This window comes from Anomaloglossus baeobatrachus, chromosome 8, assembly GCF_048569485.1.
Source record: "Anomaloglossus baeobatrachus isolate aAnoBae1 chromosome 8, aAnoBae1.hap1, whole genome shotgun sequence".
Taxonomy (NCBI): domain Eukaryota; kingdom Metazoa; phylum Chordata; class Amphibia; order Anura; family Aromobatidae; genus Anomaloglossus; species Anomaloglossus baeobatrachus.
In genome coordinates, this window is record NC_134360.1 from 15,779,175 (window position 1) to 15,804,702 (window position 25,528).

Consider the following 25,528-nt stretch of genomic DNA (forward strand, 5'->3'; position numbering starts at 1 on the left):
TTAATGGACGCAATCAAATCACTAACATCTGAGTCACTTTCAGACAGATCAATGGGGTACATGGAGTTAACCTCCGAGCCCCCCGTAAAGGCATCCTCCTCGTCCTGCGAGTCAGCTCCTGAATCAGAGCCGCGGGACGAGGAAGGAGAGGGAACCCTGCGTCTCTTCTTAGAAGGACGGGGTCTGGGACCAGATGAAGAATCCTCTGTGAGCTCCGCTGAGAGAGCCCTAGCAGCAGAGGCGCCCTGAGAAGGGGGTTGATGCATGTTCAGCAAAGTCCGGGACAGCTGTCCCATGGAGTCGGCAAAAGACTGGGAGATTGACCTAGATAGGGATTCTACCCAAGCCGGGGGTTCAGCCACAGGAGCCGGAGCAGCCGGAGAGACCACTGGGGGAGCGATCCCAGGCTGAGGCATTGTCAGGTTAGAGCAGGCATCACAATGTGGATATGTGCTCGGTTCAGGCAGCACGAGCTTACATATATTAGAACCAAAAGAATACAGGACTTAATTAACATAATGGAAGTCACTGAGACTCTAGTCACCATATCATAAATGTATAAAAGGACTGACTAAGTCAAGAGGATGTATGTATATACACATTAAATAAAGGGACATACCCAAAAGTATTCAAAAATACAAAAATAATTTATTTCATTTAATTAGTGACCGCAACACATAAAGACATACACAAGAGTGTGAATTAAAATCAACACAGAAGGGCGATGTGTTACAAGTAGGGACCCATTTGGCATAGATATAATGTGTCATACATAAAGGCATAGGTTCATCAAATTACATATGCTCAGGAAAAAGTCTCAGGTAAAGGGTTAATATAAATAGAAAACAGTAAATATACCAACAGTAATAATGGGATTAGCCTATAGTGCCCTGACAACTACAACAGAGATTATTCATGCATATTATTGTAATCTGTCAAAGTTAGGGTACCTTCACACTTAGCGATGCAGCAGCGATCCGACCAGCGATCTGACCTGGTCAGGATCGCTGCTGCATCGCTACATGGTCGCTGGTGAGCTGTCAAACAGGCAGATCTCACCAGCGACCAGTGAACAGCCCCCAGCCAGCAGCGACGTGCAAGCGACGCTGCGCTTGCACGGAGCCGCCGTCTGGAAGCTGCGGAGACTGGTAACTAAGGTAAACATCGGGTATGGTTACCCGATGTTTACATTAGTTACCAGTGTGAGCAGGGAGCAGGGAGCCGCGCACATTAGCGCTGGCTCCTTGCTCTCCTAGCTACAGTACACATCGGGTTAATTAACCCGATGTGTAATGCAGCTACATGTGCAGAGAGCAGGGAGCCGCGCACACTGCTTAGCGCTGGCTCCTTGCTCTCCTAGCTGCTGTACACATCGGGTTAATTAACCCGATGTGTACAGCAGCTACATGTGCAGAGAGCCGGAGCCGGCAGCACAGGCAGCGTGAGAGCTGCAGAGGCTGGTAACTAAGGTAAATATCGGGTAACCACCTTGGTTACCCGATGTTTATCTTGGATACAGCTTACCTCAGCTGTCAGACGCCGGCTCCTGCTCCCTGCTCGCTTCATTTGTCGCTCTCTTGCTGTCACACACAGCGATCTGTGTGTCACAGCAGGAGAGCGGCTTTGAAGAAAACGAACCAGGGCTGTGTGTAACGAGCAGCGATCTCGCAGCAGGGGCCAGATTGCTGCTCATTGTCACACACAGCGAGATCGCTAATGAGGTCACTGCTGCGTCACAAAAAGCGTGACTCAGCAGCGATCTCGGCAGCGAGCTCGCTGTGTGTGAAGCACCCCTTAGACATAAAAGGAGCATGAAGCAATCAATGGAGAATGTGGAAGTTAGCAGCTAAAGATAAGATACAGAGCATATTGTCAGAGCAGCACTGGTGCTGCTCTGACAATATCCTCTGTATCTTATCTTAGGCTTATACCTGCAGTGCAATTTGCATTATTCTCTTGCTTAATTGGAGCCTTTCACAACATGTGTTTTTTATGTGACAAACTGCAACTATTTGTGCTTATGGAAATTTTTCCTTTAGCTGCTAACTTCCACATTCTCCATTGATTGCTTCATGCTCCTTTTATGTCTAAGGGTACCTTCACACTTAGCGATGCAGCAGCGATCCGACCAGCGATCTGACCTGGTCAGGATCGCTGCTGCATCGCTACATGGTCGCTGGTGAGCTGTCAAACAGGCAGATCTCACCAGCGACCAGTGAACAGCCCCCAGCCAGCAGCGACGTGCAAGCGACGCTGCGCTTGCACGGAGCCGCCGTCTGGAAGCTGCGGAGACTGGTAACTAAGGTAAACATCGGGTATGGTTACCCGATGTTTACATTAGTTACCAGTGTGAGCAGGGAGCAGGGAGCCGCGCACACTGAGCGCTGGCTCCTTGCTCTCCTAGCTACAGTACACATCGGGTTAATTAACCCGATGTGTAATGCAGCTACATGTGCAGAGAGCAGGGAGCCGCGCACACTGCTTAGCGCTGGCTCCTTGCTCTCCTAGCTGCTGTACACATCGGGTTAATTAACCCGATGTGTACAGCAGCTACATGTGCAGAGAGCCGGAGCCGGCAGCACAGGCAGCTGCAGAGGCTGGTAACTAAGGTAAATATCGGGTAACCACCTTGGTTACCCGATGTTTATCTTGGTTACAGCTTACCGCAGCTGCCAGATGCCGGCTCCTGCTCCCTGCTCGCTTCATTTGTCGCTCTCTTGCTGTCACACACAGCGATCTGTGTGTCACAGCAGGAGAGCGGCTTTGAAGAAAACGAACCAGCGCTGTGTGTAACGAGCAGCGATCTCGCAGCAGGGGCCAGATCGCTGCTCAGTGTCACACACAGCGAGATCGCTAATGAGGTCACTGCTGCGTCACAAAAAGCGTGACTCAGCAGCGATCTCGGCAGCGAGCTCGCTGTGTGTGAAGCACCCCTAACTTTGACAGATTACAATAATATGCATGAATAATCTCTGTTGTAGTTGTCAGGGCACTATAGGCTAATCCCATTATTACTGTTGGTATATTTACTGTTTTCTATTTATATTAACCCTTTACCTGAGACTTTTTCCTGAGCATATGTAATTTGATGAACCTATGCCTTTATGTATGACACATTATATCTATGCCAAATGGGTCCCTACTTGTAACACATCGCCCTTCTGTGTTGATTTTAATTCACACTCTTGTGTATGTCTTTATGTGTTGCGGTCACTAATTAAATGAAATAAATTATTTTTGTATTTTTGAATACTTTTGGGTATGTCCCTTTATTTAATGTGTATATACATACATCCTCTTGACTTAGTCAGTCCTTTTATACAAGCACGAGCTTACATGCAGTGCATACTGAATATAGCTTTGGAGCCTTGCTCCTCATGTGAGACATGCTGCTGAAGTGGGGGCTCTGCCAGAGTGACCCCCAGAGAGTATATACAGAGGCCCACAACCAGAGGTTGTGGCTTACCAGACCGCTGGAGCGGTGTTGTGTGCCCTCCAGATCCCAAAGCCCGGACCCCCAAGCACCTCAGCAGGGATGCTGCAGCCAGTGCTGATCGCAGAGAAAACGCTGATAAAATGGCGCCGGAGCGAGGAGAGGGGGCGGGACTTACTCTGGGAGCAGGATCTGGAGGGCCAGAGAGACTTACAGGGGAGGAGACATGTACTCAGTGAGGAGTGTCTCTCCCCTGTGTAGAACGGCCGCTGGGCGGAGCCGCACTGTCCCTCTGCATGAATGACATGCGAGGGCAGTGAAACCGAAAGTAGGCCTCCGGCGAAGCTGGGGCCTAAATTTGAGCGGTGCGGCCGGCGCGCAGGCACCATCGGCGCGGTTCTCAGGCGACAGCCAGAGAACCGGCCGGAAATGTCAGAAAACTCACTCAGCACACTCTCCCACCATAATAAAGTACAGGGGCCCCCAGAATATGAACGTCTCAGGTACTTAGCTTGCTGAGACGCAGGGTTCCAGGTCCCTGGGGATGAGTGCTCCGTCCAGCAGGATCCTGAAGGGCTGCGGATGGAGACCGGTCTCCTGCAAAGCATGGAGAACCGTGCTGGCTCCCACTTCAAGCCAGAGCCCGAGGGATGGTGAAGGAGCGCGGCATGTAAGGCTCCAGCCTTGTAATCAACCTTAACAGCACCGCCGACACAGTGGGGTGAGAAGGGACATGCCGGGGGTCCAGACTTGGACCCGCTTTTCTTCAAACTCTTTCCAAAAATGAAAAATCAGATGAGAATGCATGTGTGGATGTATGCCTCCTGAACACAAAGCAATGAACTGGCTAGATCTGGTTCTCCAGGGGGTGTATAGGCTCAGAGGGAGGAGCTACACTTTTTAGTGTAGTACTTTGTGTGTCCTCCGGAGGCAGAAGCTATACACCCAATATCTGGGTCTCCCATAGGAACGATAAAGAAAAGATAAACTCACCCATAGTAGTTAAATGCCCTACAAAAACGTGCCCCGACGCGCACGTTTCGTGGTTTTCATCGGGGGGCCGTGATGTATTGTGAAAAAAAAGGGCTAAAATGATTAACTTTTTTAATTTCTCCAATTTAGTTGTGGACAAATTGGAAATAATTAATTAAAACACCCCTGAGTACACTCACCTTGCACAGCTTGCTCCATTCTCTGGTACACTCTTGCCGAAAGCCGGCAGTGAAAGCTCCCAGATAGGCAATGACGCCGGCAGACACGAGGACGTCTCCGGTTAGATTATCATACATGTTCTGAAGGGAATCGGCAGCGTTGGACCATCTAAAGATCAATGGAGGGAAAGAAAAAAAAATAATGCTAAATACGACATCCAATAGAACAGTCTGACATTGTTTTTTCACACCAAACTATAGGTATATACGGAATAATATGAGGGTAATCGTGTTCATACAGAAGATGCTAACGCAAATTCCCTTTCTTTTTGTTATTAATCAGTGTTTTATTAGATAACATTTACCACTATCTTGTATCCTGCATTGTTCATAATGATATCTACTTGTTTCACAATATTAACAAAATAAATTAAAAGAAAAAAATGTAGCCTCAGAACCTGATTACTTGGATTTGCTAATAATGCACTAGTTTATTCTATGTGATACCTATCAATTGTAATCTAGAAATTATAAAGGAATTGCAATCTATATTGGGGAAAATGAGCGTATGGCCGGGGTCAGACAAAAGCAAGAAAAAGTATCTGATTTTTATCCGTATTTCACCAGCGTGTCATTCGTGCATCATTTGTCTGTTTTTGTTTTACATCAATGTTTTAAAAAATGTTCCAACAGTTTACTATGTTAATAATAGCAATGTATCCATAAAAAGTGGATGCAATAAGGTTGTGCACCCATAGACTTGAATAGGAGAGTCTCTTCTGAAATACGGAAGGTAATAGCGCATATTGCATTTTTTTTCACACGGTCACTCAGGTTGTGTGATAAAATGGTCAGCTGATCAGCCCTATTCATTAATGTTGGTCGTGTGCGATCCAATTTTAAGAAGGAAAGCTCCCGTACATATGGTGCACTCATATGAACCAGGTCTAAGGATGTCTGCGCTAAATGAGGGTTTTGCAGGATATTTCATTTTTGCAGATTTGCCTCAAGCGTCACCATATGTATTGGCATAGTGAAGTGCAATGACTTCTGCAAAAAGCGTCGGCATGAAAAATTTAAAGACAGCAAATATACCCATGCGTAGGTGAGATCTATTAAAAAGATAGTCTCCTCAAAAAACGACGCTATCCCTTATCCTTGGGATCGTGGAGGATCCGATCTGTGGAAACTGAGATCGGGGCTCTGCAACTGGAGAATGAACCACTTCAGAAACATTTTGAATGCTTGGCCTCTGCTCAATTAATTGTCTATGGGGCTACTGAGTACACAGTCCCATGGACAATGAGAAAAGCATAACGGGGTAAATACCAGCTTTGAGCTGCCACTAAGCCCTAGATTAGTAATGTGAGGTGTCTGAGACCCCAATTACTAATCTGTAAGTGAAAAGAAATAAACACAAAAAGGAAAAAAAATCCTTTATTTGAAATAAAATACAAAAAAATTCCGGCTAATGATCGGGGTCCGGCAATTCGGGCCTGACACTTGGGGGCTAGTCTTCTCAGGCTGGGGAGAGCCATTCGTATTGGGCCCCCTAGATTAAAAATCCATTAGATGTGACAATCCTAGTACTTTACCCAGTTTGTCCCGATTGCACTGGTGTGGTGGCAATCGGGGTAATAAGGGGTTAATACCAGCTCTCAGCTGTCAATAAGCAGTAATGTAAGGTGTTTATGAGACCCCCCCATTACTAATCTGTAAGGGAAAAGAAATAAACACAAACACCGAAAAAATCCTTTATTTGAATTAAAATACAAAAAACACCCTCTTTCACCACTTTATTAACCCCCAAAACACCCAGATCTGATGTAATCCACTCGTGGTCCCATGACGATTCCAGCTTTGCTACATCTTAAGTGACAGGGGGCAGCCATAGAGCATGACCGCCCACTGTGAGTTTCAGACAGTTTCAGTCCATTCAAAACGAGGCTGTAGAGCCCTCTTCTTGGACTTAAATAGCCCCAATGTCAGCTTCATGGTAGTCAGAGTCCAAGTGGACAGACCCCCAAGTTATCACCATAGGATAGGGGATAAATTAATTTTTGGGAAACAGCCTATTAAATGTTTTAATGTATAGAACTTAGCCATTGTGCATGGTGTGTAGCGAACCTAAACAATACCACATTAACAAGACACACCTGTGTTTTTCTCCGCCTAGCCCTCCTATCAGCTTCTCGGCTCGCTCCAGCTTTTTTGCACACAGATCTACTTGGAACTCCAGTCGAACTTTCTCCTCGGTTTTCTCTCGAAATGTCTCCTGAAGGGCAGCGAGCCGATCCTCCACTTCTTTCAGCTCCGCTCGCTTCTGGTTGAGCACTGACATTGTTTCAGCCAGTGACTGCTGGGCCTCCGCTAGACGAGCTTTCTTGGGTGCGACAACCTATGACATGGCAGATGATAAGTAATTGGAATATGAAGACGCCTTATGTGTTTCCGATGTATCAGCCATGACCGATCTCTGCACCTTTGCAACTCGGTCATAGACTTCCATGGCGAGAATCCATCTGCACAATCCTTCTGCGGCAGAAGACGCTTTCACTACTTTGGCCGGATCAAAGTCGGGATTGGTGATATATTCACTGCGGATCTTCTGCATCACCGACACCTGCAAGAAATGAAATCTATGTGTTAGGATCCCTTCCCATGTCCGTGCAAAAAAACTAACATTTTGTATGGTGCGTTGTGGAGTTTCGTAGGCCATCCGTGTGTCAGTGTGTGTGTTCAGCGTGTGTTGTCCGTGTGCTAGCCGTGTGACATCCGGATAGCACACGGACAGCATAAACTTGTATACTTACCTGTCTCCAGTGCTGCTGTTTCCAGTGCTGCTGCCTCCGTCGCTTCGGTGCTGCTGTCACACTTGCTTCCGGGAACGCAGTCAGTGCAGTGAATATTCATGAGCATAATGAGGGGGCCCAGAAGCAAGTGTCACAGCAGGGCCAGAGACAACAGCACTTAAGACAGGCAAGTATGAAAATACATTTATTTCTCAGTGACGTGTTTCCTCCGGCAGGGCCGCCACCAGGGGGGGGCCAAACAGGACTCTAGTCTCGGGCCTCAACAGAAGGGGGGCCCCTTCATGCTTCATTTATTGGCTTACAAACCAGGGGTGGAGTCTCAAGGGGCCCCAAAATGTCAGTCAGGGGCCCTGCAATTCCTAGAGGCAGCCCTGCCTCCGGTATGTGTCACATAGATCATATAGGGTCCGTGTGTAGGGTCCACGTGACATCCATGCCGCTGGCAGAAAATTGACATGTCGCCGGGTGGAGCATATGGACACATGATCCATGTCAAAACACGGACGTGTGCACATGCCCATTCATTTTAATGGGTCTACGTGTGCCTGTGTCTCCGGTACGTGTGAAAACGGACGTCGCACGCACCGGAGACACGGATGGCCTTATAGAGATGCTGTATGGCGCACATATTGTCTCTTACCGGAATATTATCCTTGTCATATTCCCGCAGATCCTTGAGGAAGTTCATGTCTCCCAGAACTTTTTTACTGGGTCCCCAATAATCAAGAATCTGCAAAACATAATTCATTATAGCAGATAATCTCCCACCATATCACTGACCACGGCTTATAGAGGAAGGCAGTCACCTTCTGTCCGGTCCCTGCCGGGTCATTAATCCGCTCCGGTTTCACCTCTTTCATGACGCAAATAGCGGCCATCACAAGCTTCACCCCCGATGGGGGGTTCTTCATGGTCTTCACGATGGTGATATCCGCTGGCTGTGCAGAGAGTAATCATCAGGCAAGTATTATAGCATGGCAGCAGATACAGCCACATCCAGCCGAGCTCACCTTCAGCGTGTCCAGGGCAGACATAGCCGCCTCCAGGGCAGGAATGGCTTCTGCCAATTCACTTTCACACTCGTTCTTCAGTGCTTGGGCCTCGGTGGCTTTATGGGTGGCCACTTCTTCATCTGCTCGGACCACCTTACTTTTTGCCTCCACCTCTGCGGACTCTTTTTCTATTATCTAAAAAATAAACACAAGATGTAAAGAAACTGCAGACTTTGCAATCAAAATTACTAATATGCAAGCTCCAATTTTTGTGCAGTATAATTGGTTACTAAGGTGTTAATCTGGTTTCAATTAGTAATTCAAGAGTGAAAAATTAAATCATTTTCCAATACATTTTTTGCAATAATTTCTCATGGGTATGAAGACTTTTGCATTCTGTCGTTTATTACAATCGGGTGCACGGATGGTTCCAGTAGTTACCTGATCTGTGTCATGTAACAAGCCGTGCACCTGTGTAACAAGCCGTGCACCTGTGTAACAAGCCGTGCACCTGTGTAACAAGCCGTGCACCTGTGTAACAAGCCGTGCACCTGTGTAACAAGCCGTGCACCTGTGTAACAAGCAGAGCACCTGTGTAACAAGCCGTGCACCTGTGTAACAAGCCGCGCACCTGTGTAACAAGCCATACACCTGTGTAACAAGCCGTGCACCTGTGTAACAAGCAGAGCACCTGTGTAACAAGCCGTGCACCTGTGTAACAAGCCGTGCACCTGTGTAACAAGCTGCGCACCTGTGTAACAAGCCATACACCTGTGTAACAAGCCGCGCACCTGTGTAACAAGCAGAGCACCTGTGTAACAAGCCGTATACCTGTGTAACAAGCCGCGCACCTGTGTAACAAGCGGTGCACCTGTGTAACAAGCCGTGCACCTGTGTAACAAGCCGTGCACCTGTGTAACAAGCCGTGCACCTGTGTAACAAGCCGTGCACCTGTGTAACAAGCCGTGCACCTGTGTAACAAGCAGTGCACCTGTGTAACAAGCAGTGCACCTGTGTAACAAGCAGTGCACCTGTGTTATAAGCCGTGCACCTGTGTAACAAGCAGTGCACCTGTGTAACAAGCAGTGCACCTGTGTAATAAGCCGTGCACCTGTGTAACAAGCCTGTGCACCTGTGTAACAAGCAGTGCACCTGTGTAACAAGCCGTGCACCTGTGTAACAAGCAGTGCACCTGTGTAACAAGCAGTGCACCTGTGTAACAAGCAGTGCACCTGTGTAATAAGCCGTGCACCTGTGTAACAAGCCTGTGCACCTGTGTAACAAGCCGTGCACCTGTGTAACAAGCCGTGCACCTGTGTAACAAGCCGTGCACCTGTGTAACAAGCAGTGCACCTGTGTAACAAGCCGTGCACCTGTGTAACAAGCCGTGCACCTGTGTAACAAGCAGTGCACCTGTGTAACAAGCCGTGCACCTGTGTAACAAGCAGTGCACCTGTGTAACAAGCAGTGCACTTGTGTAACAAGCCGTGCACCTGTGTAACAAGCCGTGCACCTGTGTAACAAGCAGTGCACCTGTGTAACAAGCAGTGCACCTGTGTAACAAGCCGTGCACCTGTGTAACAAGCAGTGCACCTGTGTAACAAGCAGTGCACCTGTGTAATAAGCCGTGCACCTGTGTAACAAGCCGTGCACCTGTGTAACAAGCCTGTGCACCTGTGTAACAAGCCGTGCACCTGTGTAACAAGCAGTGCACCTGTGTAACAAGCAGTGCACCTGTGTAACAAGCAGTGCACCTGTGTAACAAGCCGTGCACCTGTGTAACAAGCCGTGCACCTCTGTAACAAGCCGTGCACCTCTGTAACAAGCCGTGCACCTCTGTAACAAGCCGTGCACCTGTGTAACAAGCCGTGCACCTGTGTAACAAGCCGTGCACCTGTGTAACAAGCCGTGCACCTGTGTAACAAGCCGTGCACCTGTGTAACAAGCCGTGCACCTGTGTAACAAGCAGAGCACCTGTGTAACAAGCAGTGCACCTGTGTAACAAGCCGTGCACCTGTGTAACAAGCCGTGCACCTGTGTAACAAGCCGTGCACCTGTGTAACAAGCCGTGCACCTGTGTAACAAGCCGTGCACCTGTGTAACAAGCTGTGCACCTGTGTAACAAGCTGTGCACCTGTGTAACAAGCTGTGCACCTGTGTAACAAGCTGTGCACCTGTGTGTCCACTACATAGGCTGATATAATCAATTCACCATGGTGAACATTCACACTGCTTACGATAGTGTGCACACAGTGAATTTTCGCTGCTTTTTTGCCATGTTTTTTCTAGCATATTTTCAGAAATCTGCCAGCAAAGTCTATGAGAATCCTGAAGCTTTGTGCACACGGTCAGGATTTTTTCCTTCAGCCTGTCAATTCTTTCTTTTTACCATTGAAAGCAATGAAAAAAAGTATTAAAAAATGGCCCCGTTTCTGCACCGTTTTTCTTTCCAGAACATGCAGATTTGGGTGCAGATTCTGCAATGTGTGCACTGAGCCTAAATGTTGGCCAGATCCACATATATTCATAGAATGGGTCCAGAATCTAAGGCCTCATTCAGACGTCCGTTTTTTCCTGCATTGAAGGACCATTTTTCTTCAGTGTCTTGTATCCGACCTTCATCCATTCTTTTACCCATGTTATTATCAGTGTGGCACTTTTTTTTTTTTTTGCATATGAGGAAATAAATAAGTCCAAGCTTCTCCTACTGGTTAAAGCTTAATAACCGGACAGGACTCTGATGACATTTGTGTGTTCTCCATTTTTGTCATGGACTCATGTATGATTTTGATCAAGCAGAGCTCTGAATTCTGAGCCCTGTATAACCCCGCCCACATCAATGACTGGCAGCTGTGTGCACTGTGCATAGGCAGAAAGTTAATTAGTGGCCTGGGTGTGGTGTGATTACATGACACCAGGCAGCTAGTAATGATATTATTGAAACAGCAACACACAGCCTAGTAAATTACACATCGCTGGAATCAGAGTCTCAGTCCCTACATCATGCTGCTCTCAGATTACATAGCAAAAACCTGCTGACAGATTCACATTAACCTTCAGTTAGTTGCTCCAAAATACTTGCACTATTCGTCGTGTGGGGTCACTGTGGCACGTGTAGTCGACGCGGCGTCTTATGATGCACTAAGGAGGGAGGGGCGCCCGAGATAGGAAGCTACTAAACGATTACTTACCCTCCATACTTGCAGAAATACGTCAAAATCGCTTGGGAGCTAATGGACTCCATGTGACTAATTAAAGGTTAAGGATAGTGACCTTTAATCAGCACATCTTGGTCAATCTGTGTATTACCGCCCCCGGATATACCTGCTCACTGTCGCCACCTTTAGGCTATGTGCGCACACAACGTTTTTGTGTGTTTTTGCACTGCGTTTGTGCGTTTTTGGGCTCAAAACTGGCTGACATTTCATCCCCAGCAATGTCTATGACTTTTTATTTTTGCTGTCCGCACACAACTTCTTTTTTTAGCTGCGTTTTTGAAGCGCAAAAAGAAAAAAAAATGGACATGTCAATTTTTTCCTGCGTTTTGCTGTGTTTTTCCACCCATCCAATGCATTGGAAAAACGCGGCAAAACGCAGAAGTCAAAAACGCAGCAAAACGCAGTCAAAAACGCAACCAGAAACGCAGCATCTTTGTAGCTACAAAAAATTGGTTAGGTGCACACATAGCCTTACATCCAGAAACAGGTTAGTCCAGATACATTTCTAATTCACTAAAATGAAGTGAAAGTCCAGAAAGAAGCCTTCTGTGTCAACGCTTTAACCCAGGGGTGGGGAACCTCCGGCCCGCGGACCGTATGCGGCCCGCAACAACTTCTTCTGCGGCCCGCGGGCTGATTCCCGGGGACCGTAGTGCTGGAGTGGCAGCCGCATCTTGCTGGCTGCTGACCCTTTAAAACCCCACATAGCGCGTTCAATGCTGAACGCTGCATTTCCTATACCTGAAGGACTACTCCCCACACTGCCACTGGCTACGTGAGGACGTACTTTGTAGGTGGGGTCGCCGTGAGGTGCCCTACAATCAAACAGAAGGGGATTGACTGACAATCATCCCCCAGGTCTTACTGTGCCGGGCAGCGCTCTGTGCCCGGCGGCGGCTCCTCTCTGTGCCCGGCGGCAGCAGTGGCTCCTCTCTGTGCCTGACGGCTCCACTCTGTGCCCAGCGGCGGCGGCTCCTCTCTGTGCCCGGCGGCAGCAGTGGCTCCTCTCTGTGCCTGACGGCTCCTCTCTGTGCCCAGTGGCGGCAGCTCCTCTCTGTACCCGGCGGCGGCAGCGACTCCTCTCTGTGCCTGACGGCTCCTCTCTGTGCCCAGCGGCAGCGGCTCCTCTCTGTACCCGGCGGCGACTCCTCTCTATAGTCAGCGGCTGCTCCTCTCTGTGCCCGGCGGCAGCGGTCGCTCCTCTCTGTGCCCAGCTGCGGCGGCTCCTCTCTGTGCCCGGCTGCGGCGGCTCCTCTCTGTGCCCGGCTGCGGCGGCTCCTCTCTGTGCCCGGCTGCGGCGGCTCCTCTCTGTGCCCGGCTGCGGCTCCTCTCTGTGCCCGGCGGCGGCTCCTCTCTGTGCCCGGCGGTGGCTCCTCTCTGTGCCCGGCGGCGGCTCCTCTCTGTGCCCGGCGGCGGCTCCTCTCTGTGCCAGACGGCGGCGGTTCCTCTCTGTGCCCGGCGGCTCCTCTCTCCGTGCCGCAGCCTCCCCCAGCGCTCTGTGATCCCAGCCTCCCCCAGTTCTCTAACTACCTCCATGCTGCCCCAGGTCTGCCTGTGCCCCCAGCGCTCTGTGCCCCTCTTTCTCCTCAGTGTTCTGTGCCCCCCCAGTCTCCCCAGTGATCTGTGCCCCCCAGTGATCTGTGCCCTCCCCCCAGTCTCCCCAGTGATCTGTGTGCCCCTAGTGATCTGTGCCCTCCCCCCAGTGATCTGTGCTCCCCCAGTCATCTGTGCCCCCCAGTGATCCCTGTGCCCCCAGCGTCCCCCAGGTTTGTCTGTGCCTCCAGCCTCTCGCATCATTCTCTGTGCCCCCAGAGCTATCTGTGCCCCTCCGGCATCCCCCAGGGCTGTCTGCCCCCAGCTATGTATATACCCCCAGCAATTTTTGTGCCTCCCAGCTATGTCTGTGCAACCTACTGATGTGTATATACCCCGAGTACAGTCTGTGCCGCTCCAGTGATGTATGTACCCCCAGTGACGTCAATGCCCTGCTGCTACCCTAGTGATGTATATTCCTCCCAGCCCTCCCCAGCAATGTTTATGCCCCCCAGCTATGTCTGTGCTTCCCATCAATGATGTACGCACCCCCCAGTGATATATGTACCCCCCAGTAATGTCTATGCCCACAGCCATGTCTATGTCCCGCAGCTTATCTAGTGATATATACTCCTCCCAAGCAATGTATTTTCCCTCAGCATCTCCTTTGATGTCTATGCCCCCAGCCTCCCTAGTCATGTCTATGCCCCCAGCCTCCCTAGTCATGTCTATGCCCCCCAGCCTCCCCAGTGATCTATATTCCTCCAAACCCTCCCCTGTGATGTATATACAGCAGTCCCAGCCAATTCAAACCTGGAAAAGCAGTTGTGGAGAGCGACAAGATCAATATCGCCTAATATTACAGCTGCACCAAAGAGTAGAAGCTCCAGCCGCCACAGTGAGTTGTTTGACCAAATATATTAGGGTCATTTTCAAGTTGATAGTTTTGTGCGGCCCTCGAAGGTTGGCAGAAATTTCCAAATGGCCCCCAGCAGAAAAATGGTTCCCCACCCCTGCTTTAACCAGTTCCTATCCACCCATAAATTGTAAGGGTTTTTTTACCCAAAGACAGACTAGTTTCATTGGGACCCAACAAGAAGAAATCACCTTGCCGCTGGCTGTTGGGCTCACATAAGACTGGCCATTTTTGTTGCTAAGTATCTCAATTTTTCCATGTTTTTCATAGCAGTAATGCATGTCTATATCCCCATATTCATTGTTCCACATATCTTAGCGCTATAAAGTGCAAATGTCTGCTTTGTGTTACTATGTTTCATGTTCAGTTTGCTCCCGTTCACATTAGAAAGGTAGGAAGTGCCATCAGTCTTTTTCTTAAATCCTTTATTGCTCGTAAAGTTTGCAGTATCCAAATGATATTTTTTGACAATTGTTTCCAATTATAGCAAATAATCCGTCCACATCTGACGTCTAACAATTACAATATCCTAGAATCCGGTGTTTCACCAGTCTGCACTACTATCGTCCACTACAAGTATCGCACTCACCTTCATCATATTTGCATTTTCAATTTTGGCTTCTTCCAGTTTGGGCTGCAGGTCCACCAGCTCCTTCTTCATTTCTCCGACCTAAGTAACGCAGAATGATGAGTAAATGATAAGTCAGGAGCCGGAGGAGATAAACGGGGGCGGCTCTACTGTGAGAACGCTCATGGGTATCTGTGGCACTGTAGAAAAAACTAAATTGGATGATTGAGGGGTGTATGGAAGTAGTTTAGGGCACAAAACCAAACCTATAATTTAAAGGGGTTGTCCATTAATGAGACAAGCCCTTCTCCACCACTAGATTCCCCCATGAAAGATAACAGCAGCTATACTCACCTCCAGTGCCGGCGCTGTCCCAGCGTTGTTGGTACGGTCCCACCGATGTCAGCCCCTGCTCTCCTGGGGCTCACATCAATGTTAAAGGAACAGAGCCAGTACCGGACGGGGTGATTGAGAAGGGGTTGTCCATTAATGAGACAAGGCCTTCTCCACCACTAGAGTCCCCCATGAAAGATAACAGCAGCTATACTCACCTCCAGTGCCGGCGCTGTCCCAGCGTTGTTGGTACTGTCCCACCGATGTCAGCCCCTGCTCTCCTGGGGCTCACATCAATGTTAAAGGAACAGAGCCAGTACCGGACGGGGTGATTGAGAAGGGGTTGTCCAAGTCGTGGACATCCCCTTTAAACTAAGCCTGTCAAAACCCTTTAGAGCTCTACTTTACTGATACAAAGCTCCAAATCCCCTGCTGCTTTGCACATAGTGACTGAGTTACCATATACAATTCTGGGTAACCGCAGCCAGTGTTAGAGTAACCTCGCAGCATTCAGATACCAATGAATATTGTACCAAATCCACATGAAGTGAGCTCCCCCTAGTGGTGGCAGAAAGGAGTTAATTATTTAAAGGGGTCTTCTAGTTTCTGAAAAACCCTTGTCCCCTGGCCACAATTTGTTAAAAAAAAAAACAAAAAAAACCCAAAACACAAAAAGGGGGTTAATTCGCCAGTGCTGAGCATCTAAGGTCTATTACTGCCTCCATCACTGACATTGCCGCAGCCAATCAGCTGAGCAGATCTGCCCGAGATAATGGCGCGAGTCACTGAGCCTAGTAATTCCCCGCAGCGCAACGTGACGTCAGCGCTGCAGACAAAAACAGACGCCAAGAGCAGCAGGGGAGACCAGGGGAGGGGGAGTAGAGCACAGGTGGGCTTTTGTTTGTTTGTTTAAACAAACTCTTTCTCTGAAATCGGAAAACCCCTATAACTTGAACTCTCATAAAAGCCTCAGAAAAGGAGGATGAGGAGGAGGAGGATGAGGAGGAGGAGGAGAGGCCAAGGAGAACCACATGTAACCAAATTCCAGTTGATAATTCCTTGACAAAACTGGGTTATTTCATTTTTTCGTTACTCCTTCTCTAAAGACTAAAGGGGGCTTTACACGCTGCGACATCGCTAACGATATATATCGTCGGGGTCACGGTGTTAGTGACGCACATCCGGCGCCGTTAGCAACATCGCAGCACGTGACACGTACGAGCGACCGCCAACGATCCCAAAAGTGGTAAAAATCGTTGGTTTTGGAGAGGTCGTTCTAAAACAAAATGTTGTTGTTTGGGCACTAGCGATGTTGTTCCTCGTTCCTGCGGCAGCATACGTCGCTGTGTGTGACACCGTAGGAACGAGGAGCAACTCCTTACCTGCGGCCGCCGGCAATGAGGAAGGAAGGAGGTGGGCGGCATGTTATGGCCGCTCATCTCCGCCCCTCCGCTTCTATTGGCCGGCCGCTTAGTGACGCCGCTATGACGCCGAACGCACCTGCCCCTTGAGGGAGGGATTGTTCGGCGGACACAGCAACATCGCTGACAAGGTATGTGCGTGTGACGCTGCCGTAGCGATAATGTTCGCTACGGCAGCAATCACCACATATCGCATGTGCAACGGGGGCGGGTGCTATCGCGCTCGACATTGCTAGCAATCGCTAGCAATGTCGCAGCATGTAAAGCCCCCTTTAGGCCTCTTACACACGTCTGTGCATTTAATGCACGTGTGTGACGGTCTGTGGGGCAGGTCAGTAAGTCCGTTCGTGTGTGGATGTTCTCCATGTGCTATCTGTGTGGCATCCAGATAGCACACGGACAGCATGAGCTGGTATACTTATCTGTCTTCAGCGCTGCTGTCACACTTGCTTCTGGGTCCAAAGTCAGTGCAGTGAATATTCATGAGCATAATGAGCGGGCCTGGAAGCAACAGCAGCACCGGAGACCGGCAAGTATAATTATTTTTTTTTAAGTGACCTGTGTTTTCCCTGGTACGTGTCACACTGATCTCACACGGATCACATCAGCGTGCGGTCTCCGTGTGACAGTTCTGCTGCCAGCAGAAACTGTACATGTCGCTGTGTGGAGCACATGGACACGCGTGTACTCCATATAGACACATGGTCAACGTAATAACCACAACGTGTACGCCAACCCCTTTGAATTTAATGGCTCTACGTGAGTCCGTGTCTCCGGTACATGCGGAAATGACCATCACACGTACTGGAGACACGGATGTGTGAAGGAACCATTAAAAAGACCCTTGATTGGCACAGGGCAATCTGGCGACACATTTTTTTTGTTTTTTAGCATGTTACTGTAATTGAAATGAATCTGTCCCCCTGACACATGGCCGGGGTGTAAGTCCCCCGAATACTGACCTGAGATTCGGCGAACGCCAGCTTATCCAGCCCATTAGTATATCTCTTTTTTGCTTTCATCACGGTGTCTCGCTTCTGGGATAAGAGCTGGCGGAAAGCAGCAATCAGCTCCAGGTAGGACGTCGGCGTCACATAATTGTGTCTTCCCAATTCTCTCAAAAACCTGAATATGTAGCAAAAACATGGATTCATTTTACTTTCTATACCGAAGGTTTGGTTTGACACGCCTGCCATGTCCCAATCTGCAGAAATCGCTGCCTGCATGAATTGCTTGCACCAGTTTTCTGGTGGTTTTCGCTGTAATATCTGGGTACAGTAATGCAATGTGTTGTGGGTTCGGACTTGTAGCCGCTCCACTGTACTGGACCCGGCAGCCTGACCTGTGCTCGGAAACAAGAATGCTTTCTGTGTCAGCCCACATTTCTGCTCATTTCCATGGCTAAGCCAGACCCCTTTTTCTGTCTATACATTAACTGTAATGGGGGGCTGGATCTATCGAATTAAAGAGGACCGACCACCAGGATTTTCCTATATAAACTAAAGCCAGTGCTATACTGGTGCTATCATGCTGATTCTATACATACAGGGATATACTGGCACTATCAGGCTGATTCTATACATACAGTGCTATACTGGCACTATCAGGCTGATTCTATACATACAGTGCTATACTGGCACTATCAGGCTGATTCTATACATACAGTGCTATACTGGCGCTAATAGGCTGATTCTATACATACATGGCTATACTGGCACTATCAGGCTGATTCTATACATACAGGGCTATACTGGCACTATCAGGCTGATTCTATACATACAGTGCTATACTGGTGCTATCATGCTGATTCTATACATACAGGGCTATACTGGCACTATCAGGCTGAGTCTATACATACAGTGCTATACTGGCACTATCAGGTTGATTCTATACATACAGTGCTATACTGGTGCTATCATGCTGATTCTATACATACAGGGCTATACTGGCGCTATCAGGCTGATTCTATACATACAGTGCTATACTGGCACTATCAGGCTGATTCTATACATACAGTGCTATACTGGCACTATCAGGCTGATTCTATACATACAGTGCTATACTGGCACTATCAGGCTGATTCTATACATACAGTGCTATACTGGCACTATCAGGCTGATTCTATACATATAGTGCTATACTGGCACTATCAGGCTGATTCTATACATACAGTGCTATACTGGCACTATCAGGATGATTCTATACATACAGTGCTATACTGGCGCTATCAGACTGATTCTATACATACAGTGCTATACTGGCGCTATCAGACTGATCCTTTACATACAGTGCTATACTGGCACTATCAGGCTGATTCTATACATACAGTGCTATACTGGCACTATCAGGCTGATTCTATACATACAGGGCTATACTGGCGCTATCAGGCTGATTCTATACATACAGTGCTATACTGGCGCTATCAGGCTGATTCTATACATACAGTGCTATACTGGCGCTATCAGGCTGATTCTATACATACAGTGCTATATTGGCACTATCAGGCTGATTCTATACATACAGTGCTATACTGGCACTATCAGGCTGATTCTATACATACAGTGCTATACTGGCACTATCAGGCTGATTCTATACATACAGTGCTATACTGGCGCTATCAGACTGATTCTATACATACAGTGCTATACTGGCGCTATCAGGCTGATTCTATACATACAGTGCTATACTGGCACTATCAGGCTGATTCTATACATACAGTGCTATACTGGCGCTATCAGACTGATTCTATACATACAGTGCTATACTGGCGCTATCAGGCTGATTCTATACATACAGTGCTATACTGGCACTATCAGGCTGATTCTATACATACAGTGCTATACTGACACTATCAGGCTGATTCTATACATACAGTGCTATACCGGCACTATCGAGCTCATTCTATACATACAGTGCTATACTGGCGCTATCAGGCTGATTCTATACATACAGTGCTATAGTGGCGCCTTGGACAAGCCAGGGGCCACAGGTAACAAGACACACACACACACACCCCCAGCAGTTTCACAGCAGACATCCCCAGTGAAACTTGATTCCTTTACTCGGGCTCAGACAGACACACCAGGTGGGCGGAGTCAGGAGATGGAGACGCCCAACCAGGAGTTAGCTGGCCTGAGGCAAGAATCAAGCCCAGACAAGTCCTAGGAGAGGAAGAGAGAGGAGGTCTGCAGAGAGGCAGACGCAGACTGGGGCCTAGGATTGGAGCCTAGGGCCCTCATGCAGCAGAGAGTCAGGCAGACGGTAGTGGCCGTCTGCAGGGAGCCGGGGAGACAGTTGGTGGAACCGTAGGTAGCCGGGGCCCACCGGTACCGAACCGGGGAGCCAGCTGGAAGCCGGAGCGCAGGAGGAGCGTGCACGGAGGTGGAAGAAAGGACTTACACCACCAAACTGGGTCAGGGGAGAAACAACAACCGCAGCCGTCTGTGGGCACCCGTCCATCCAACCGAGTGTTTTACCAAGGACTGTGTCGTGATTACTGGCTGAGTGAGTACCCCGTGCCGTGCGGCACAGCGCTGCCCCTGCGACCCTGCACCTCGCCAGGCCCCATAACCCGCCTGCTACCCATCCACCTACCTCACCGGGCCCCGGGACAACCAACCCCCTTACCCACGGAGGGGAGAACTAACATCTAGCTGCTCCATACCATCACTCCCGGGATCCCCGTCCAGAGCAGCGGTGGTGTCACAACCTCACCACAACCGTGGGTGGCGTCACGGACAATCTCCCTTACCAAACCCCCTTTTACTGTGGAGCCTGGGATCACAGACCGGGTCACGCCACCGTGATAACCACAGAAGTGACCCCGTGGCCCGGATCTGAGTACCCCTGATCCACGGGCGACACACTATACTGGCGCTATCAGGCTGATTCTATACATACCTTTAGTTGTGAGATCGGATGTATACTTTCTGACATACAGGCGAGTAAAGTTTGTAAAATACACTGTTATTTGATTGATAGGTGCAACAGAATGTCTAATTGGTGGGTCGGGTTTCGCTAGTTATTCCCGCCCCTGTCTGCTGCCTGTCCTTCCTCACTCCCTCTTCCCTCCTTCTTCCCCCTGTAATAACAGAGACAAGGGGAGGAAGGACAGACAGACAGGGGCGGGAATAACTAGCAAAGCCCGACCCACCTATCAGATATTCTGTAGCTGCTATCAAGCAAATAACAGTGCATTTCACAAACTTTACTTGCCTGTATTTCAGAAAGTATACATCCGATCTCACAACTAAAGATATGTATAGAATCAGCATGATAGCACCAGTATAGCACTGGCTTTAGCTTACAGTATATATGAAAATCTTGGTGGTTGGTTCCCTTTAAGCAGTCGGCCAGCTGACTTATGTGCACAGGATTTGAAGCCAAGCTGCAAGGACCTGGGATGGAGCAGCTATGGGAGGGTCAGGTCTCCTGGTCTAATAGAACTTTAATAGTGAAGTGTTTTTTGATATTTGTATAGATCTATAAACACAAGAAACAGATGAATTACTTTTCCGACAACGCGATGGCCGATGTGTGGAAGTATTTACAGATGGGAACCACTTCTTGGTGCTCGGTACTAGAGAGTTCCAGGGTTTCCAAAAACTTTACCGCCACTCTCTCAAGAGCGTCCTCTGGCCACGGCTGAAAAACAAGAATACATACAGCAGTCAACGCTGAGAATTGTAACAGTCTATACACACAGTCACACGGTCCCTGGCCTCACCTGGAACCAGTCAATGGTGCAACAGTTGATAAGTGAAGGGAACTGTCGTAGTCGGTTACGAAACGCGTCGCCGATTGGGCTGAAAGCCACCACAATGTGCAGGTTTTCCTTGCAGCGGTTCACGAAGAAAGCAAAAAGAGCCAACGGGCTGAGCTCAACGTTTCTATTTCCAGCTTGGGCGGCAGGACGGACTCCCTGCAATAGTTAATATAATCCGAGATACGGGAAGGTACGTAATGTGGACCAGTCAACATTCTACTTTATAAGTACAGAAACAAGTTGTTTTTTTTTACCATTTATTTTTTGGATTTAAAAATAAAAGGTCGGCATTTTTACAAATCTTTTAGGAGAACCCGACGAGTGTTCCCTGCCTCTTCCCTTTACAGATGAAGAAGGCTTTAAAGGGAATCAACCACCAGGATTTTGCTATATGAGGTGCAGGCAGTGCCATACAGGCAGTAAGATGCTGAATCCAGACATACCTGTTGTAGAAAGATCGGTTGTTTGGTTGTAGAAATATCTTTAATCAAAGTAGCAGAAATGCCCTGCACTTTGATTGACAGGTGCAATGTGAGCGATCCTTTGTGGGTCCGCTCTTCGCTGTAAAGTCCTCCTCCTCCGGCTTCCTCCTGGCTTTCTTCCATTTGTTTATTTGAATATCGCACCGCCATTGATGTTGTTGGCGGCACGTGCACATTCACAGTAATTCTGTCACCATTAAAATGGCGCCAGAGTCCGCACATGGGCGTACCATGATCTCTGGCGCCATTTTATTGTAGACACTGCGGTGATGACTATGAGCAGCGTGGGCTCCTGCGCACATGTAAAACAAAAAAAGAAGGGAATTTTGTTTACTTACCGTAAATTCCTTTTCTTCTAGCTCTAATTGGGAGACCCAGACAATTGGGGTGTATAGGCTATGCCTCCGGAGGCCGCACAAAGTATTACACTCAAAAGTGTTAAGCCCCTCCCCTTCTGCCTATACACCCCCCGTGCTCCCACGGGCTCCTCAGTTTTGGTGCAAAAGCAAGAAGGAGGAAAAAGAATTATAAACTGGTTAAAAGTAACTTCAATCCGAAGGAATATCGGAGAACTGAAACCATTCAACATGAACAACATGTGTACACAAAAAAACAGGGGCGGGCGCTGGGTCTCCCAATTAGAGCTAGAAGAAAAGGAATTTACGGTAAGTAAACAAAATTCCCTTCTTCTTTGTCGCTCTATTGGGAGACCCAGACAATTGGGACGTCCAAAAGCAGTCCCTGGGTGGGTAAAATAGTACCTCATAATAGAGCCGTAAAACGGCCTCTTCCTACAGGTGGGCAACCGCCGCCTGAAGGACTCGTCTACCTAGGCTGGCATCCGCCGAAGCATAGGTATGCACCTGATAGTGCTTCGTGAAAGTGTGCAGGCTCGACCAGGTAGCCGCCTGACACACCTGCTGAGCCGTAGCCTGGTGCCTCAAAGCCCAGGACACGCCCACGGCTCTGGTAGAATGGGCCTTCAGCCCTGAGGGAACCGGAAGCCCAGCAGAACGGTAGGCTTCGATAATTGGCTCCTTGATCCACCGAGCCAGGGTTGATTTGGAAGCCTGTGACCCTTTACGCTGGCCAGCGACAAGGACAAAGAGTGCATCCGAGCGGCGCAGGGGCGCCGTACGAGAAATGTAGAGTCTGAGTGCTCTCACCCAATCTAACAAGTGCCAATCCTTTTCACATTGGTGAACTGGATGAGGATAAAAAGAAGGTAAGGAGATATCCTGATTAAGATGAAAGGAGGATACCACCTTAGGGAGAAAATACGGAACCGGACGTAGAACCACCTTGTCCTGGTGAAACACCAGGAAAGGGGCTTTGCACGACAATGCTGCTAGCTCAGACACTCTCCGAAGAGAAGTGACTGCTACTAGAAAAACCAATTTCTGCGAAAGTCGTGAGAGGGAAATATCTCTCATTGGCTCGAATGGTGGTTTCTGAAGAACCATCAGAACCCTGTTTAGATCCCAGGGTTCTAACGGCCGCTTGTAAGGAGGAACGATGTGACGAACCCCCTGCAGGAACGTGCGTACCTGTGGAAGCCTGGCTAGGCGCTTCTGGAAAAACACAGAGAGCGCTGAGACTTGTCCCTTAAGGGAGCCGAGCGACAAACCCTTTTCCAGTCCAGATTGAAGGAAGGACAGAAAAGTGGTCAAGTCAAAAGGCCAGGGAGAAAAACCCTGAGCAGAGCACCACGACAGGAAAATTTTCCACGTCCTGTGGTAGATCTTGGCGGACGTTGGTTTCCTAGCCTGTCTCATAGTGGCAATGACGTCTTGAGATAACCCTGAAGACGCTAGGGTCCAGGACTCAATAGCCACACAGTCAGGTTGAGGGCCACAGAATTCAGATGGAAAAAACGGCCCTCGAGATAGCAAGTCTGTTCGGTCTGGTAGTGTCCACGGTTGGCCGACCGTGAGATGCCACAGATCCGGGTACCACGACCTCCTTGGCCAGCCTGGAGCGACGAGGATGGCACGGCGGCAGTCGGTCCTGATCTTGCGTAACACTCTGGGCAACAGTGCCAGCGGAGGAAACACATAAGGGAGCTGAAACTGCGACCATCCTGAACTAAGGCGTCTGCCGCCCGAGCTCTGGGATCTTGAGACCGTGCCATGAACATTGGTACCTTGTTGTTGTGCCGGGACGCCATGAGGTCGACGTCCGGCACCCCCCAGCAGCAACGGATCTCCTGAAACACGTCCGTGTGAAGGGACCATTCCCCTGCGTCCATGCCCTGGCAACTGAGATAATCTGCTTCCCAGTTTTCCACGCCTGGGATGTGAACTGCGGATATGGTGGATGCCGTGGCTTCCACCCACATCAAAATCCGCCGGACTTCCTGGAAGGCTTGCCGGCTGCGTGTGCCGCCTTGGTGGTTGATGTATGCCACCGCTGTGGAATTGTCCGACTGAATTCGGATCTGCTTGCCCTCCAGCCACTGCTGGAACGCTTTCTGGGCAAGATACACTGCCCGTATTTCCAGAACGTTGATCTGAAGCGAGGACTCTTGCTGGGTCCACGTACCCTGAGCCCTGTGGTGGGGAAAAAACCGCTCCCCACCCTGACAGACTCGCGTCCGTCGTGACTACTTCCCAGGATGGGGGTAGGAAGGATTTCCCCTTCGATAACGAAGTGGGAAGAAGCCACCACCGAAGGGAAGCTTTGGTCGCCTGAGAGAGGGAGACGGTCCTGTCGAGGGACGTCGGCTTCCTGTCCCATTTGCGTAGGATGTCCCATTGAAGGGGACGCAGGTGAAACTGCGCGAAAGGGACTGCCTCCATTGCTGCCACCATCTTCCCCAGGAAGTGCATGAGGCGCCTCAAGGGGTGTGACTGGCCTTGAAGGAGAGATTGTACCCCTTTCTGTAGTGCCTACTGCTTGAACAGCGGAAGCTTCACTATCGCTGAGAGGGTATGAAACTCCATGCCAAGATATGTCAGCGATTGGGCCGGTGTCATATTTGACTTTGGAAAATTGATGATCCACCCGACACCCTGGAGAGTCTCCAGGGAAGCGTCGAGGATGCGTTGGCATGCCTCTTGAGAGGGTGCCTTGATCAGCATCCAAGTACGGGATCACCGAGTGACCCTGCGAATGTAGGAGCGCTACTACAGTAGCCATAACCTTGGTAAAAACCCGTGGGGCTGTTGCCAGGCCGAACGGCAGTGCCACGAATTGCAGGTGTTCGTTTCCTATGGCGAAGCGCAAGAAGCGCTGGGCTCTGGAGCAATCGGTACGTGGAGATAAGCATCTTTGATATCGATCGATGCAAGGAAATCTCCTTGGGACATTGAGGCGATGACGGAGCGGAGGGATTCCATCCTGAACCGTCTGGTTTTACATGTTTGTTGAGCAGTTTCAGGTCCAGGACCGGGCGGAAAGACCCGTCCTCCTTTGGGACCACAAACAAGATGGAGTAAAAACCGTGGCTCAGTTGCTGAAGAGGAACCGGGATCACCACTCCTTCTGCCTTCAGAGTGCACAGCGCCTGCAGAAGAGCCTCGGCTCGCTAGGGAGGCGGGAATGACCTGAAGAATCGAGTCGGGGGACGAGAGGTGAACTCAATCTTGTAACCGTGAGACAGAATGTCTCTCACCCAGCGGTCTTTTATTTGTGGCAGCCAGGTGTCGCAAAAGCGGGAGAGCCTGTCGCCGACCGAGGATGCTACTAGAGGAGGTCGAAGTCATGAGGAAGCCGCTTTGTTAGCGGCGCCTCCGGTGGCCTTTTAAGGACGTGACTTAGACCGCCATGCATGAGAGTTCCTTTATTCTTTCTGAGACCTTTTGGACAAGGAGAATTGGGACCTGCCCCGCCCTGAAAGGACCGAAACCTCGACTGCCCTCTCCTCTGTTGGGGTATGTCCTGTTTGGACTGGGGTAAGGATGT

At 49.3% G+C, this 25,528-nt stretch overlaps 1 protein-coding gene across 1 annotated transcript in view; it reads right to left on the bottom strand.

Moving 5' to 3' along the window:
• DNAH12 (dynein axonemal heavy chain 12) overlaps positions 1-25,528 on the bottom strand; it is a 331,588-nt gene that overhangs the window by 81,205 nt on the left and 224,855 nt on the right. The window contains exons 45-54 of the mRNA XM_075321326.1: positions 21,105-21,299; positions 20,889-21,022; positions 17,341-17,503; positions 14,646-14,726; positions 8,408-8,584; positions 8,204-8,335; positions 8,038-8,127; positions 7,067-7,207; positions 6,741-6,982; positions 4,606-4,753 (exon numbers count right to left, since the gene is read on the bottom strand). Of these exons, the coding sequence (XP_075177441.1) occupies positions 4,606-4,753; positions 6,741-6,982; positions 7,067-7,207; positions 8,038-8,127; positions 8,204-8,335; positions 8,408-8,584; positions 14,646-14,726; positions 17,341-17,503; positions 20,889-21,022; positions 21,105-21,299 (1,503 nt within the window). The remainder of the gene's footprint in view (positions 1-4,605; positions 4,754-6,740; positions 6,983-7,066; positions 7,208-8,037; positions 8,128-8,203; positions 8,336-8,407; positions 8,585-14,645; positions 14,727-17,340; positions 17,504-20,888; positions 21,023-21,104; positions 21,300-25,528) is intronic.